At 68.2% G+C, this 14,653-nt stretch overlaps 1 protein-coding gene across 1 annotated transcript in view; it reads right to left on the bottom strand.

The window, feature by feature from the left end:
* Positions 1-14,653, bottom strand: part of FAT3 (FAT atypical cadherin 3) — a gene marked incomplete at both ends in the record, with an annotated part of 83,473 nt that overhangs the window by 30,076 nt on the left and 38,744 nt on the right. The window contains 5 exons of the mRNA XM_084248506.1: positions 264-539; positions 4,171-4,310; positions 8,630-8,698; positions 8,999-9,209; positions 9,644-9,958. Coding sequence (XP_084104632.1) covers positions 264-539; positions 4,171-4,310; positions 8,630-8,698; positions 8,999-9,209; positions 9,644-9,958 — 1,011 coding nt within the window. The remainder of the gene's footprint in view (positions 1-263; positions 540-4,170; positions 4,311-8,629; positions 8,699-8,998; positions 9,210-9,643; positions 9,959-14,653) is intronic.

Below are 14,653 nucleotides of genomic sequence, written 5' to 3'. Positions count from 1 at the left end.
GCCTGGTGCTGACGCTGCTTCCCGCCAAGCTACGGCTTCCTGGCCCAGCGCCTCCTCCCCAGCCAGCGGCAGGACGTCCACGGTCCGTCCCTGCCTCCCCCACGTGCCGGTCGGTGACAATGGCCCCACCCCCGCAGCGAGAGGCCAGGGGGCGATGCCGCTGCCCGCCAACCCCTGGCGACTCACTGAATGAGGGGCTGTCTCCAGGAGACCGCGGCCGGCCCCCCAACGCCGGGCCCTGGGCGGCGGGCAGCCGGGCCTACCATGACGGTCAGGAGGTGCCTGTCCTGGGCCTCGTGGTCCAGCCTCTCGGCCGTGGAGAGCACGCCGGAGCTGGGGTCGACGCGGAACTTGCGCATGCTGCTCGCGTCCAGGCTGCTGTGCACCGTGAAGCTCAGCCTGTGCTGCTCGTCCCTGTCCGTGGCCTCGAGCCGCAGGATCTCCGTGTCGGGAAGTGCGTCCTCGGAGATGGTCACGTCGTAGTGCGCCTGGGAGAACTCGGGGCTGTTGTCGTTGCTGTCCAGCACTCTGATGAGCACCTGCGGGACAGCGAGGGGTGACCGGCCCCGCCCAGGCGCTGGCCTCAGCCCCTCCCTTGCTCACCGAGGCCCCCACAGCCCGGCCGACCCACCCCAGGGGACAACGCCCAGGTCAGGCCAGGCTGCCTGACAAGTCCCCAGTGGATGCAGTCGCCCAGGGGTCCTCCCCTATGTCCATTACGGGGCCTGATCCTGCGGCAGTGACAGGTGGGGAAGAGGTGGCAGGGTCTGGCAGAGCACGTGGTTTTGATGACAGGTAAAGTGGGATGTCCCGAGCTGTTTTCTTTATTAAGCACTTTGTTCTGGAAACCTCCAGGCAGAGGTGAGCGATGTGGACTGGCCGCTCCCACCTGCGCCTGTTACCCGGGATCCCCCGCGCCCCTGCAGCGTGTCTGGAACATGGGCCCTGAAAATGGGCCCCACCCAGAGCCCCCCGAACCCAGCGCCCAGCGCCCAGCCCCCAGCACGCCCAGCACCCGGCGCCCAGCTGTCAGCACTGTGCTGGCACCCTGACAGGGAGCAGCATTCCGTGGCACAGGTCCTCGTGTCTGTGCTGTTCTAGTGTGGACCAGCTGGCGCTCGGGTGCATGTGTCCGCGCACAGTGGGGGGACGAGCAGGCCAGTGCGCCCCTCGTGCAGCACGTAGCACAGCAAACCAGGGGACGACGTAACAGGAAGATGAGCTTCAGGAGACCACACGCGGGCCACGGCAGGGGCGGGCGGGCCTGGACACGGCGGGACACAGGAGCTTCGACAGCGTCCAGAGACAGCGGAAGAGCACGCTGCACGCCAGAGACACGTGGGAAGGTAACAAAGGGTGCAGCGGCCACGGGGCGGCGCTCGGCCCTGCTCATCCTGACGAGGAAAGCGGCCACTCCACATGCCGCGGGCCGGGTTCGACGCGAGCACTGGCTGCCTCGTCTGACCAGGCATGCAGGGGAGGCCATGCTGACTCAGCTGGGCGTCCTTCGGCATCTTCTGTCTCACAGACTCCAGCTCGGGCCCCGACTCCCGGGCACGAAGCCGCAGTGCTGCCTCCTCCGGTTCCCGCAGCCTCCGCCGCGGCCCTGAGCTCTCTCCGCGCCTCCGCCGGGCTCCTTGCAAGCCGGAGGGGCCTGGGCAGCTCACGAGACTCCAGTCCCCCCCCCCCGCCCCCGGCTCCCTCCTCTCCGCCTCCTCGTCCTCCGCTGGCCCAGCCCCCTGCAGCCACACGCGTCCACCTGGGGCGTCCACCTGGGGCGCCCCCGTCCCCTTCGTCCTGACGCCACCAGTGGCCACATCGATCGTCACAAATCGCAAAACTGTGATTCCGTGACTGTCCCTCTCACTCGCTACTCCAGCAGCTCTAAGAGCCGCGCCTCTCCGACGACCCGGCCACGGGAAGCTCCCCAGCGCCTCCAGGCTGACCACCTGCCCAGCGTCGCCAGTCAGTGCCCGCAGGCCAGGGCTCAGGTGTGCACACCCGGCGTCCCGCAGCTGCCCCGCACCGGCCGGCGTGTGCAGACCCTGCCTCGGCCTTGGGAGACTCTCCCAGGTGGCTCTCGGGGTCTGTGGACACCTCCGTGCTGGCCTTTGGTGACGTCCTGCCCTCTGGCTGCCACGGCGTGTTCCCAGGGCCCTGCACACGTCCGCGGCCGTCCTGGATGGCCGTCTCTCCGAGGCCTCGCGTTCCCCTTGGAAACAGCTCTGAGGCCACCGCTGTGGCCCGCGCCCGGTGCGCTTCCGGGTCAGCCCGTTCCGGCCTCAGGCTGATCCCACCTCAGCCTCGCGCTTCAAAGCTGTCCCTGAACCGCGCTCTTTCTACACCCGTCTTCGCTTCCGTATTTGGGCCTCCTGCCCTCGGTGCCCGCACCTGAGTCGCCCATGGCTTTACCTGAAGTTCACGCCCCAAGCTCTCAGCAAACCACCGCCGAGTGGCAGCTCTCGCCACGACGGCCTCAGAGCCATCAGCCTCACACTGCAGCTCTGTCTTCAGGGCCTCCTTCCGGCCGCTCACGCCTGGGCAGGCAGCCAAGTGGCCACACGGTTTGCCCACCCACTCCTGCTCAGGCCGTGGACGTGCCTTTTCAACATTTAGCTGGTTTTACATTATGTAAAGGCACCAAAGCGAGCTCCCAGAAAATATAAAGTCAAAGGAATCTAGTTTCCGTGTCCCGCGCTCCCTCCTGCGGGGAGTGTTGAGAGCTGGTGCCACGCCTGGCCCGTCCGCCCTGGGCCTTTCCTCCGACGCGCTAGTTCAGAGAACATCAAAATACATAAGAATCGTGGCGAGGCTGCGCCTCAGCCGGGAGATGGCCCCACGGAGGACGTCTGGCCACGTGGGAGACGGTTTGGTCGTCGCAGCGGGGGGCCTGGCTCCATTGGGCGGAGGCGGATGGCGCCAATCCCCACCGCAGACAGGCCAGCCCCGGGGGCATCGCTGCGCGGAGCCGCAGACCCGCGGCCGTGCAGATCGCAGCGTCTCTCCAGCTGAGGAGCCACGGGGTAAGCTGCCCCGGAGCTCCCAGCCTGGGACGGGCCTAGGCTCTGCTCCCCGGGAGAGTGCAGTAGAGGATGCCTGTCCCACCTCGGGGCCCAGGGCGGGGTGGCTGAGCTCTGGCTGTGGCCTGCGGGGGGAGCTCCTGCCTCCCCCCCCCCCGCCCCCCTGTGTTTCTTGCCTCTTCCCATCACTCTGTCTCCACCGCGGCCGGGACCGTCTGCCCGCAGCGGCCGGCGCAGACCAGAGCGGGTGTTCCCCTAGGGCCGGCGCCCCCTTCCCACCGAGGCAGCGCGTCCTGGGCCGTGTCCTTCCCTGCGCGGTGCCCGGGGCTGGGACACCCTCTGGGCGTGCTCCTCTCGCTGTCCCGGGCCCGCTCGCGGCGTGAGAGGCCTTTACTTCCCGGCCAAGCATGTCAGGCCGCGCCCTGCAGAAGGCCCACGAGGCACTGGGGATGGGGAGAAGGGGGTGGCCGGGGTGCAGCTGCCTTCCTGGACTGCCGAGAGCTCTGGGCTCATCTTCAGGGTGGCGCTGCCCACACAGACGCACCTGCACTGTCCAGCCCCTCCTTCTCGCTCCTCCCCTCCCGCCCGCCCCCCTCGCCCCTGCCCCGGGCTTCCCCAGGCAGTGCTGGTGCCGTCCCTGTCCTGCTGCCTGTTGGGGTCACTTAGGATCTCTGGGTGGGGTCCAGGCCTCCTGGCTCTCCCCCCAGCAGGGGGCTCCTCCTTGCAGGCTGGGCAGGAGGCCTGGAGGAGGCTGGAGGGTGTGGAACGGGCGGGTGTCAGCCTGGGTCGCCTCGGCCGTGTGGCCTGGGGACAGTCCCGGCTTGACTTAGCTCGTCAATGGGCCTCCAGCTCTGACTTCCCGTGACCACGGTGAGGCCGTGTAGATCGCCAGGCGTTAGCTCTGACCACACACAGGCCGCCCCCGCAGACTCGGGGGTGACGCCACTGTCACGGAGACAGAGCTCGGTAAGTGCCGGAGCAGGCGTCTGCGCTCCCGGCACGAACAGCCCCGCCGCACAGGCGGCAGAGCTTCCGCCACCACCGGAGGAACCTGTCTCCAGGGTGTTCCCGCCAGTGCTGTCTCGGACAGCGCTTCTGCGGCCCAGCCCCTCGGCTCACGGCACCGCCCCGCGCCCAGGGCTGCAGGTACCTGGGTGACGGCCACGCTGGTCCCGTCTGTGACCTCCACGGTCATGTTGTAGACAGACCGCAGCTCCGCGTCCAGGGGCTTGGCGATGACGATGGTGCCGGCGCCCTTCTCCACGTCAAAAGCGCTGTCAGAGTTGCCCCCTGGCGGTGTCACGAAACAACAGGGATTAGCGCGTCTAAGAAGTGGGTCTGGGACGCGGCGTCTCCCTGCAAAGGCGGCTCTCACACGCATGCGCACGTGTGCGCACGCACATGCACACGCTCACACACATGCACTCAAACACGCACGCCTGGCTTGGTGCCTATTTCAGAACACAGCTCCCCACGCCCACTACCGCCACAGACGTGGAGCTGAACTGTGAGCCCCGGGGCTCTGGGGCAGCCCTGCCAGCCCACGGGGACATGAGGCCTTTGCTGCTCCCAGGGGGACGAGCGGCTGCCGAGCAGACGGCCGGCCCCCGCGGGCGAGGCGGAGAAGGCGCCTCCGCTCAGCCGGGTTGGTGGTGAACATCTGGCCGGGGCATTCAGACTCCCTCAGCGAGAGGCCAGAAGCACGACCGCTTCAGAGCAGCAAGAAACATGGGATTCCACGTGAAAAACTTTATCTGCAAGGACGCGTGTAGATTTTTTTGCGTGGTGATGGTGTGGTGACTGTTCTGCTCCCCAACAGCAGGACGTTGATGGGTTTACAGAAAAGCTGGGAGAGGAGCGGAAGCAGAGGCGACGTCGGGTCCTGCATCCAGACGCCAGGAAGCCCTGCTCCCCGCTCACACACGCGCCCCCGGCCGTGGGGTTCAGGCCACACGGGCCTCCTGCGGCCACGGTGCTGCCGCCGGGAATCAGTGAGGCCTGTGGCCCTTCCAGAACGAGAGGTGCTCGCAAAGGGAGGAGAACACAGCAGCAGTGCTGGAGCGGGTTTCATTAAACACCAGCCCACGTTCGCAGCTGCATTTACGTTAGTCTGAAATCTCACAATGTCGATTAATTTTGTTCCCGGACAGGGGCTTGATCTGACACCAGCACACGGTGACGCGTTCGCTGAATGCTGCATTTGGCTTCGCTCACAGTCAACGGCCTCTTCATCTCACTGTGCTGCGGGAAGAGCAAAGCTCTGCGCCGTCCACGCGAGCAGGGAGTCCAGGAAAGGATCCCTTGGCCCGCAGGACTAGAGTCTGGGGCCCAGGGATACACTCAAAAGTCCCAATAAATGTCCTTAAAGAGAAGCCCTGGCCGCACACGGCTCGCGGGGTGTCCCGGCGGCGGCCGCCACGCCAGGCGTAGCTGCTTGCTGAGAACAGAACTGCCCTTGACATTTAGCTCCAGTCGGAGATGCGGCGGCTCCAGAGCGGCTGGGACGAGCTGTTCTTTGAAAATTCCATCTAAAAAGAGATGCTCCTTCCGGCTAATAGCTCTGATGAGCCGAGGGCGCAGCACATGAACGCGTACAACCCTTTAGGGAACAGGCGGGAGGACCCCAGCCGGCGCCCGCCCAGCCCGCCCAGGGACCCGGGCGTCTCCGCAGCCCGAGGCGGACTCCGGTCCTAGCGCTCGCGGCAGCAGCTTGTGCCCTCAGGAGGCACGTCTGGAAGGGCCCGACGGGCGTGGGAGGGCCGTCACCTTGTCCAAACCCGCAGCAAGTGCAGGCGATGATCTGGGGGGAGAGGGCGTCTCTCCTCGGCTAGCGCAGGAAGTGAAAACTTGAAAGTCAAAGCAAAATAGAAATTACGCACGTCAGAAAGCCTGGCTGCCTCGTCGGGGTGTGCGGGACGCGGCGCCCCTTCCTGCCAGATGCCATTTCCCAGAGTCTTGCTGGTTGGCTTCATTTGTGTAGTTCGCGCCCACGGCCCAAATCCCCCACATCGTTGGGGGTGCCACTCGCCCGGCCGAGCGGCGTCTCACATGGGGGCGCCCCAGTCTCTGGGAGTCCCGGGTGCATTTCTGATGAGGGACACAGAACCTGGACCAGAAGTTCACCATCAAGCCGGCAGCCCGCGTCCCCCTCAGCCTCGCCACGGCCTATGGGCACCCCCCCCCCACAGGGTGCACATTCCGGGGCCTCTGAGCGAGACCCGGGGCAAGAACCCGTGGAGCCGTCCGGGCAGCGCCCACAGGACAGGAGTGGCCACTCAGAGCCAGCAGCGGACATGCAGAGCAGCAGCGCGGGGGCCAGCGTGGAGCAGCCAGGGCCGGCAGGCGAGCGGGTGCACAGTCACAGGCCACATCTCTGGCTGTGGGGACGGGCGGGCGTCAGCAGGCAGCAGGGAGGCCCTGGGCACGTCCTGCTGCAGGGAGCCGGACTGTCCCCATAAACTCGAAAACAGGACGGGGCGCAAGCTCCAAGCAGGCTGGCGTGGGGGCTCCGTAAGCCCCTCGCCCTGAGCCGGGGCACGCCGGGGCGTGGGGGTGGGGCTCTGCGGGGGGTGCAGGGCAGGGGCCTCCATGCAAGGGGTGGGCTGAGCCCGGAGAGGGCCCTGTCTTGGATGAAGCAAGAGAGCTGGCTGAGGGAGCTGGGGGGCCCGGTGCCAGATGGGGAGCCCTCCGGGAAGCGCCCCCTCTAGAACCCTACGCAGGGCTCCTCCTCAAGCAACCAACCCTCAGGCATGGCAGCTGCGCCCCAGGCTCCTGGGAGCCGCTCCTGGGGCGTCTGGTGGCTGTGGTGGAACCACGCGTGGGGACGCAGCCGGGGCTGCCGCAGAGACCAGCCCGGACTGACCTGAGCCGTCTTGGCCAGCGGCCCCAGTGGGCGGGCACCGTCCCGGGACAGGCGAGCACCAGCAAACGGGGTCACGCCTGAGACCCTGGCCCTGCGGCTCCACAGCCACGGGTCGGACAGGCCAGGGGCTCCCGAGGAAGAAGTGGGGTGTGCGGGGAGGGACTCGACTCACGGAGGTGGCGGTTGCCGCACACCGAGGGGGCAGGGCGCGGGCACCCTTCCTGGCCGGTTCCCACAGGGAGGACGCCTGGTTGGGGGGGCGCACGACTGGCAGCCGTGACACTGGGGACGGGCTCCCGCCCCAGGGGAATCAAGTGCTTCGGGAGGCCACGTCGGCTGGAGGCAGCGACAGGTCAGATCGCGTGGGGTCTGGGCGCCTGGCCGGGGACTGAAACCACGGGGCCCGGCTGTGCTTGCGTTGCAGCGGCCACGGGGCCTGCGTCCAGGGGAGCCCTGCCTGGGGGTGGCCCGCTGCTCAGCCCTCGGGTGCCAGGGTGCTCGCCTGGCCAGGCCTGCTCCCAGCGGCAGCACCGGGGAGGCGGAAGGGGACAAAAGCCTTGACCTGAGGAGTGGGAGTAGAGGGGACGCCCGGGGCGTGGCTGGGGCTCAGCAAGCGACTGGGGTCAGGCGAGGGCTTGCTCGTGGGTGGGCAGTGCCAGGGTGTGCAGAAGGACACGCCCTGGGCCACGCCAGGCCAGCCGGTCGGCAGGAGACAGTGACGGGGTGAGGTGGGGCCCCTGCGGCCCCAGGGCTCAGGGCCTTGCATCTGTTGGGACTTGTCCGTGCTCTCTCGGGTTAAAAGAAGTCACGGCTGCAGGCGCCAAGGGCCCGGGCCAGGGCCAGGGTGGGCCGTCGGGGTGCTGGGAGGGGCCGCGGCGGGAGACGGCTCTGGCTCCACCCGGGCTCGCGGGGCAGGAGAGGCCCCTCCACGCGCTCCGTGAGGAGGCTGTGGGCGTGGACTGCGGGGGTGGGGGACGCTGCCAGCCACCGAGAGGAAGGGGTGAGACAGGTGCTTTCCTGCGGGGTCCCCGGGACCCTCTGTGGAAGCTCAGGGGCCGGGCGCTTTCCTGGCCTCACTGAGACAGATGGGGGACCTGCTGTCACCCCGACCCAGCCATTGCGGGGTGGTCCTGCCTGTCCTGCCTAGGCTTCTCTGCGGCCTCCCTGCCCGTGCTGGAGCCTGGGTCACCTCTGGCCGCTGGGCCGCGGCACCCACTCCCCGGTGCCCCGGACAGACGGGCTTCTGCCCTCAGCATTCGGCCCTCCCTGCCGGGCCCTCGCTGGCCGCCGGCGCCCACTTGCTGTCATTCAAGGAGCTCACGGGCCGGCGGGTCGGCTGCTCTCCGGTTCGGCCGCCTGAGAAGCCCCCCGCTGACTCCCCCCACACAGAGGCTCCGTTTCCTGCCCTTCTTGGTGCGGATGCGGCCGGGGACCTGCCGGGCCGTCTGGCCTGGGGAGGTGCTGCTGCTGCCCAACAGAGGCCGAGGGCGGCTCTGACCTGTCTTGGCCGGGGAGGCCCAGCCAAGCGCAGCCCCTCACAGAAGGGACACGAGGGGCAAAGCCCACACACCGCAGAGCAGAGTTGAGCCCCCCCAAACCCGCCACCGCGCCGAAGGCTGCCTGGGCGGGAAGGCGGCCCCCAAGGTGGGGTGGCCGCGGCCGCAGGCAGGGGGGCCGTGGGGGCGCCGGGAAGGCCCGCCCCAGGCAGGCCGGTGGGCAGGCGGGCGGCGCGGAGCTGGCGCGGTACCTTCTGTGGAGCAGTTCTGCCCACAAGCTGTCTGCAGGACAGAGAACATCTCTCGGGCATGCTTGCCGCCTTGAAGCAGTCGGGAGCAGGAAAAAAAGAACAGAATGCAGAAAACAGGTGAAGAAAAGAGAGAAGTGAAGGACAGAGAGTCTCGTTCCGTGGACACACTCAGACACGAGGCTGGCGAGGGCGACACAGGTCACGGCACACGGACACCGGCCGCGGCGGCGGCAGCAGCGGGGAGCGTCCACCCATGCGGCTCTGCCCGGCGCGGCCCCGGGGGCAGCCGGGCCCTCTGCTGACTCCTTGGCGGGGAGGGTCCCCTGCCCTGGCTGCGCTGCCCGGGCCCCACCGGCCAGGCGGGCTTACCCACGATGTCGAACCACAGCGGGGCGCCGGCCGGCTGCGCGGACACCACGCCCACGATGTCGGCCACCCTGTCGCTCTCCATCACCGTGAAGTTGTAGAAGGGCTCCTCGAAGGCCAGGGGCAGGGGCGAGGGGGGCGGCCTCTTGATCCACTCAATGTGCAGGCGCGCGGTGGACGACTTCTGGGGGCGCCCGTTGTCCACCGCCTTGATCTGCCCAGAGAGAAGCCGGAGCCTCAGGGGCCAGGCCGCCCAGGGCCCCCGCAGCGTCCGTGCAGGGACACAGGGCCGGGGCCGGCTCTCGGCACCGCGCTCTGCCCGCAGGTCACGGAAGCAGACGCCAGGCGGCGGCCAGGATGGGGCGGGGACAGCGGGGCCGGGGCGCTCGGTCTGCCGCGGTGGGGGCCGGCTACGTCCACCTCCACGGAGGGGGGCCCCCTCCCCGGCACAGGGCCCAGTCTGGGGGACGGGGCTCCTTGGAGGTGGAGCCAGTCTCTGTCCCGCGTCTCTGCTCGGGCTCTCGCCCCGCGGTGGGCAAAGGACCTGGCTCCTGGGGCACACACGGTCCGCTCTGGGCTCAGCGCCACTGCTCCCGGAGGGGGGCGGCGGGCAGTGCGGGAGGGGGCCGGAGGGGGCCCGGCGCTCACCGTGAGGATGTCGTAGCTGCCGGCCGTGAACTGCCTCCTGGAGGAGACCAGGCCGGTCTTGGGGTCGATGAAGAACCTGCCGTCCCCGTTGCCGTCCACGATGCTGTAGGAGATCTCGGCGTTGGCGCCCTCGTCCCGGTCGAAGGCGAAGGCCCTGTAGATGGGCTCGGCCCGCCTCCGGCGCTCCCGCTCGGGCAGCCGCACCTGGTACACCTTCTGCGGGAACTGCGGCCTGTTGTCGTTCTCGTCCAGGACCCGCACCAGCACCCAGGCGGTGGACTGCTTGGGGGAGGGCCCGCCGTCCGTCACGGTCACCTGGGGCAGAGGGCGCCAAGCGTGGGGAGGCCGCCCGGCTCCCGCCTCCCGCCGCCGCAGCCCCAGAGAGGCCGGAGCCAGGCCAGCCCGGGAGGCAGGGAGGAGGGCAGCTCCGCCTCCCACGCGCCCTGCGCCCGGCCGCGACAGCTCCAGGGCGGCCCCACAGCCGCAGGACACGCTTCTCCTCCCTGGGCGTGGGAGGGCGGCTGACGCTCTCCTGAGGCCAGGAGGGAATGGCGGGGGCGGGCCGCCCGGCGGCTTGTGCACTCACAGGGCCTCCCTGCCCTCCGCAGCGCCTCTTGGCGGGTGGCGGGTGGCCCCACTCCCGCCGTCCCCAGTGTCCCCCGGAAAACCCAGGTGCCTACGTTTAATCCTAAACCATCTCCTGGACTGAGACCGTTGTCACCCCGAGACAGGCCCCCGAAGCGGGAGCACGTGAAGGGGACTCGGCCTCACCAGGGCGAACAGCCGCGTGGCTGGGCCCGGCCTTGGCGCCCATGGTCGGCGCCGCCTGCTGGGAGGGGCGGGGGGGGGAGGGTTGGGCGGGGGGACAAAGTGCGAGAAAACAAATGACACGGTTTTCGCAAAACCGAGCCTCCATCTGGTGCAGTTTCCCGTTCCGGCCGCCCAGGAGGAGCCTAAGGCGGGTCCTCGCAGACCTTCTTGCTTCCTTTGGAAAATCAATCGTGTTCTCTTCCACGGCGACTTCCCAACCGGCCTGTCCCCTACACAGACGAGGCACGCGGGGGCTGCCTGAACGGTGGCCGCGGCCTGCAGCGAACTCGGGCGCCCTGAGCCTGGAGAGCTGCGCCCTGGGCCATGCGTCCCCCGGGGCGATCCGAGTCACTCAGCACCTCATTTCTTGCTGCCCCCCACAGCCCTTCCCACGTGTACACACAGCTTACAGGTGCTCACCCCGCGGCCCAGCCCTGGCTCTCTGCAAAGACCCCACGGGCGAACCGGGCGGGCAGTGGTGGCTCCAGGCTGAGCCCCTGGCCAGGTTCCCCACTCCAGGGGGCTCTGCAGAGAAGGTGCTGTGCTCTGCTGCACCCGGCTCCCCACGCCCAGCCCCAGCATCCACCCAGACCTGCAGGGGTGCTCCTGCGGCAGGCGGTGCTCCCCACTGCCCCCACCTGGCACAGCCCCAGATGCCAACAGATGTTGGTCAATCAACTTAAAGCTGCTTTACCCAAAACTTTTCCCAGGGTGGGACGGGAGCAAACTCCAGGTCCTCTGTCTCCTCCTCTGCAAGAAAGGACACTGATGTCGCGTCCTCCTGCCAAGACAGGTCCCCGAAGCGGGAGTGCCCCAGCTGCGGGACACTGTGGGCGATGCTGCTTCGTGAGGACGCTTGCCCCCCTCGCCCCACTGCCCCCGCTGGCCCTGCACGAGGAAAGGCAGGGTCCTCCCTGGGACCGGCTATGCCCGGCAGGGGCTGTGGAGCTGCCCAGCCTGTCACTGCCCCTCCAGACACTCGTGTGCGCTGACCCCAGGTACTGGACCCCCGAGTCCTCAGGCTGCCCTTGGCGCGGGACCAGACGTTGGGAGAGGAGCCGGCTGGACGGGGAGGGACGCTGCCGAGGCGTGGAGGCCCTGGCGCCGCAGCACTTCTCGCGAGCTGCACGGGGCTCACCGCCCGCCCTGAGGCCCTGCCGAGCGCCAGCCGCCCGGCCCCGGCTCCTCCTCTCCAGACGGACAAGGCCGGCCGAGGGCTGTGCCCGACACCACCTCCTGGGGGACGGCTCCGTGGTCACTCAACCGTGCCCCGACGGGAACACCCTGCAGCCGTCCACCTGTAGCCCCCACCCCCCCGCCACGAGCCTGCCCTCAGCCGGCATCGCCTCTGGACGGCCTGCCCGGGCGGGATTCAGGGTCTGCGTCAGGGGAGCAATTATTTTTCGGGCTTTGTTTTTCTACTTCCAGCCGGTTATTTTAACTTCAAGTCGTAGCGAGGCTCCCAGACGGCCAATAAATCAGGATGAACGAGGCAGGCGCCCTGTTGGCGGGAAGAAACACCATTCGTCTGCCATTAACAGCCGTGGGGGCCGGCGCCCGTCGCGCACGCCAGGGCCCTTGTTCTCTGCCGAGCCCCAGTGGGGGCCCCGGGGAGACCCGCCTCAGGATGCGGCGACCCAGAGAAGCACTTCATCTTGGTTTCTAAATGTCTTCATTACTCTCCCTGGGCGAAGGGGAGCGGACGTCAGTTTTGGATAAAGATCAGCTCAGCAGAGCCGCCCACGTGCAGAAGGCCCCGTGCAGCCGTGACCTGTGTGATGGAGGGCAGGACGCGCTCCGCCCCCGCCCTAGACCTGCGGCTCTTCCGTGCGGCCCCCAGGAGGCCAGCCGCACGCCTGTCCCGGCCGCACCGTCCCCTGCCCGTGCCTGTGGGTCACCTGCCAGCCTGCCTCACGCTGGGGGCTCCTGGCGGGAGGCGGGTCCTGGGTGTGCCCTCCCCTCTGGGCGCGGGCGGTGAAGGAAAGCTGTGTGCGGAGAACACGGCCGAGGACATGGATGTCCAGACGGAAAGCCAGCAGCAAGGTAATTCAGCGTCGTGTCCAGCAGTTGCAGCTGACCACGCTCACCCAGCGCCAGGCCAGCCACGGGGGACCGTGTGGATGTCGGCACAGGGGCAGGACGTCGGTGGTCACGGTGCTGGGCATGTCGCTGGCTCTGAGGACACGGATGGCGGGTGGGACGCCGCCGCTGCACGCTGGTGAGGGGGGCAGGTCACCACCGGCCGTGACGCTAAGCAGATTCAGAGATGCGGTAGCTGCAGAGAATGACCGCTCCGCGCACGGAATGACTAGAACGTCGCCGTGCCTCTGGTCCAGTTCTGCTGGACGGCCCGAGGCTCCCGACCCCGTGATCGGGGATGTGCTTCTCAGCAATCGCTTGGCGCACACCTGCATGGGGGCAGAGGCTGGCGCACCCTGGCCGGCCGTGGGCAGGCACTGGGCTGGGCCAGGGTGGGGGGGTCAGCCCGGCGCCACTGCAGGGCTGAGCGGCACTTTCTGGGCCACTCCTTGGCCGCTGTGTCGGGACGGAGCAGGCTGCTCGCGAGGCCTCACCGGCTCCTCAGAGCAGCCCTGACCCCTGACCCAGCACCTGGGGAAGCCAGGCCGGAGCTCACGGGCCTGTGTCCGGAGCGGAGGCAGCACCCACTTCCCCACGGCCTGGCACATGCTCTCCATGCATGGCGGGTGGTGACAGCACACAGAGGCGTCCCTGTCTGTTTTCTGAAAGCTGCAATCAAACGCTCTCTGAGGGCCTCCCTGGTGGTGCAAGGGGTTGAGACGCAACCTATGAGGCTGTCCGCAGCCTCTGCAGCACAAGTTTGATCCCCGGCCGGCCAGGGAGCTACCCCCAGGGCGCGGCAGACCTCTCCTGTCTCCCCGCTGCTCCCCTCAGCAGTGGGTTTCAGTGGATCTGCCTGTTCTGCTCCCCACTCTGTCTCTGGGGAGTCCTCTCACCCCCACCCTCCCCGCAAGTCTGGCCTGTACCCCAGCTCTTGTATGCATAAGAAAAAATAAAGTAAATCTTAAAAAAACCCAAAACGCCCTCTCAGCAGAGGGCACCTTTTTGGAAAGGCGTAAGGGAAAAAAATAGCCGTCGGAGGAAAGGATTCCTGGTTAAGGCGCTTCCTTCCTCCCGAGCCGCCTCCTCCCAGGCGAAGGTCTGCGGCGCCAGCCCAGCTCTGCGGCGAGGGGCGGGCACGGGGGCCACCGAGCGGCCAAAACGGGCTCCAAGGGGCAGATCTAACCAAGGAAGTGGACCCGGTTCCCACCCCACGGCCAGCCCTCGGGGTCCCCAGGCAGCAACGTGCATGGGCCGTGTCCAGAGTCCGCAGTCCGCGAGGTGAGGCCAGGCCAGGCCCCGTGGGGGCCGGGGCCCAGGGGGAGGCGCAGGCTCAGGCTCCAGGTCCTGCCAGGTCTGGCCCACGCCAGGGGCCGAGGGACCACGACTCCCCACTACTCAGCACCCATGGCCGTGGGGCGGGGAGACACCCCTGGGCGGCCAGGCTGTGTCGCGCCCCGGCGCCGCCGACCACCACCGACCTCCGGCGTGTTCTTTGAATCGTGTCTCGCTGCCTGCCTTGCCGAGCCCGCGCGAGAATGAGATGGAGGAAGGGGCGGTTCTGAGGACTCACGAGGCGGCGCGCACGTCGGCAGGGCGGTTCTGCTCGTAACTCAGCCAACGCTTGAAGCACCAGGACGGGGCCAGACTTCCCGATTCCAGGACCTCCAGCGCTGTCCAGCCCCACGCCCCACAGCCCCGGGGGCCAGGCGCCGAGGCCGCCGGTTCCCGCCAGATCCCGGCTGTCTGGACGCCATTCTCTGTAATTTTAACATCTACTCGTTTCTCTACTTTCAACCAGAGCGACTTTATGGCCTTAATTGGGTGCTTCTGGCAATTTACTTGTTAAATCTTATCAATACCTCGGTTGTCTGGGCTTCTTGGGGCTTCTCCCTGAATGTTACATTATTCCAGATTTTATTTAGAAATCACTGTTGAGCCCGGTGTCTGGCAGCCCTGAAGGCGACCAAGAGCATCCGGCTGCCTCTGAGGACGCGCCCTGCAGGGAACAGCAGCTCCCGCTCCCGTCCAGCGCAGGCGAGGGCCTCTTCCTCGGAGACTCGGGCCCTCCTGACCGGCGTGTCCCGAGTCCGCCCCCCAGGGCCTTCCCAGGCACCCGCC

This window comes from Talpa europaea (genome assembly GCF_964194135.1).
Source record: "Talpa europaea genome assembly, chromosome: 12".
NCBI classification, from domain to species: Eukaryota; Metazoa; Chordata; class Mammalia; order Eulipotyphla; family Talpidae; genus Talpa; species Talpa europaea.
Note: the sequence above shows the minus strand (reverse complement) of the source record. Positions and strands in the feature narration are given on the sequence as shown.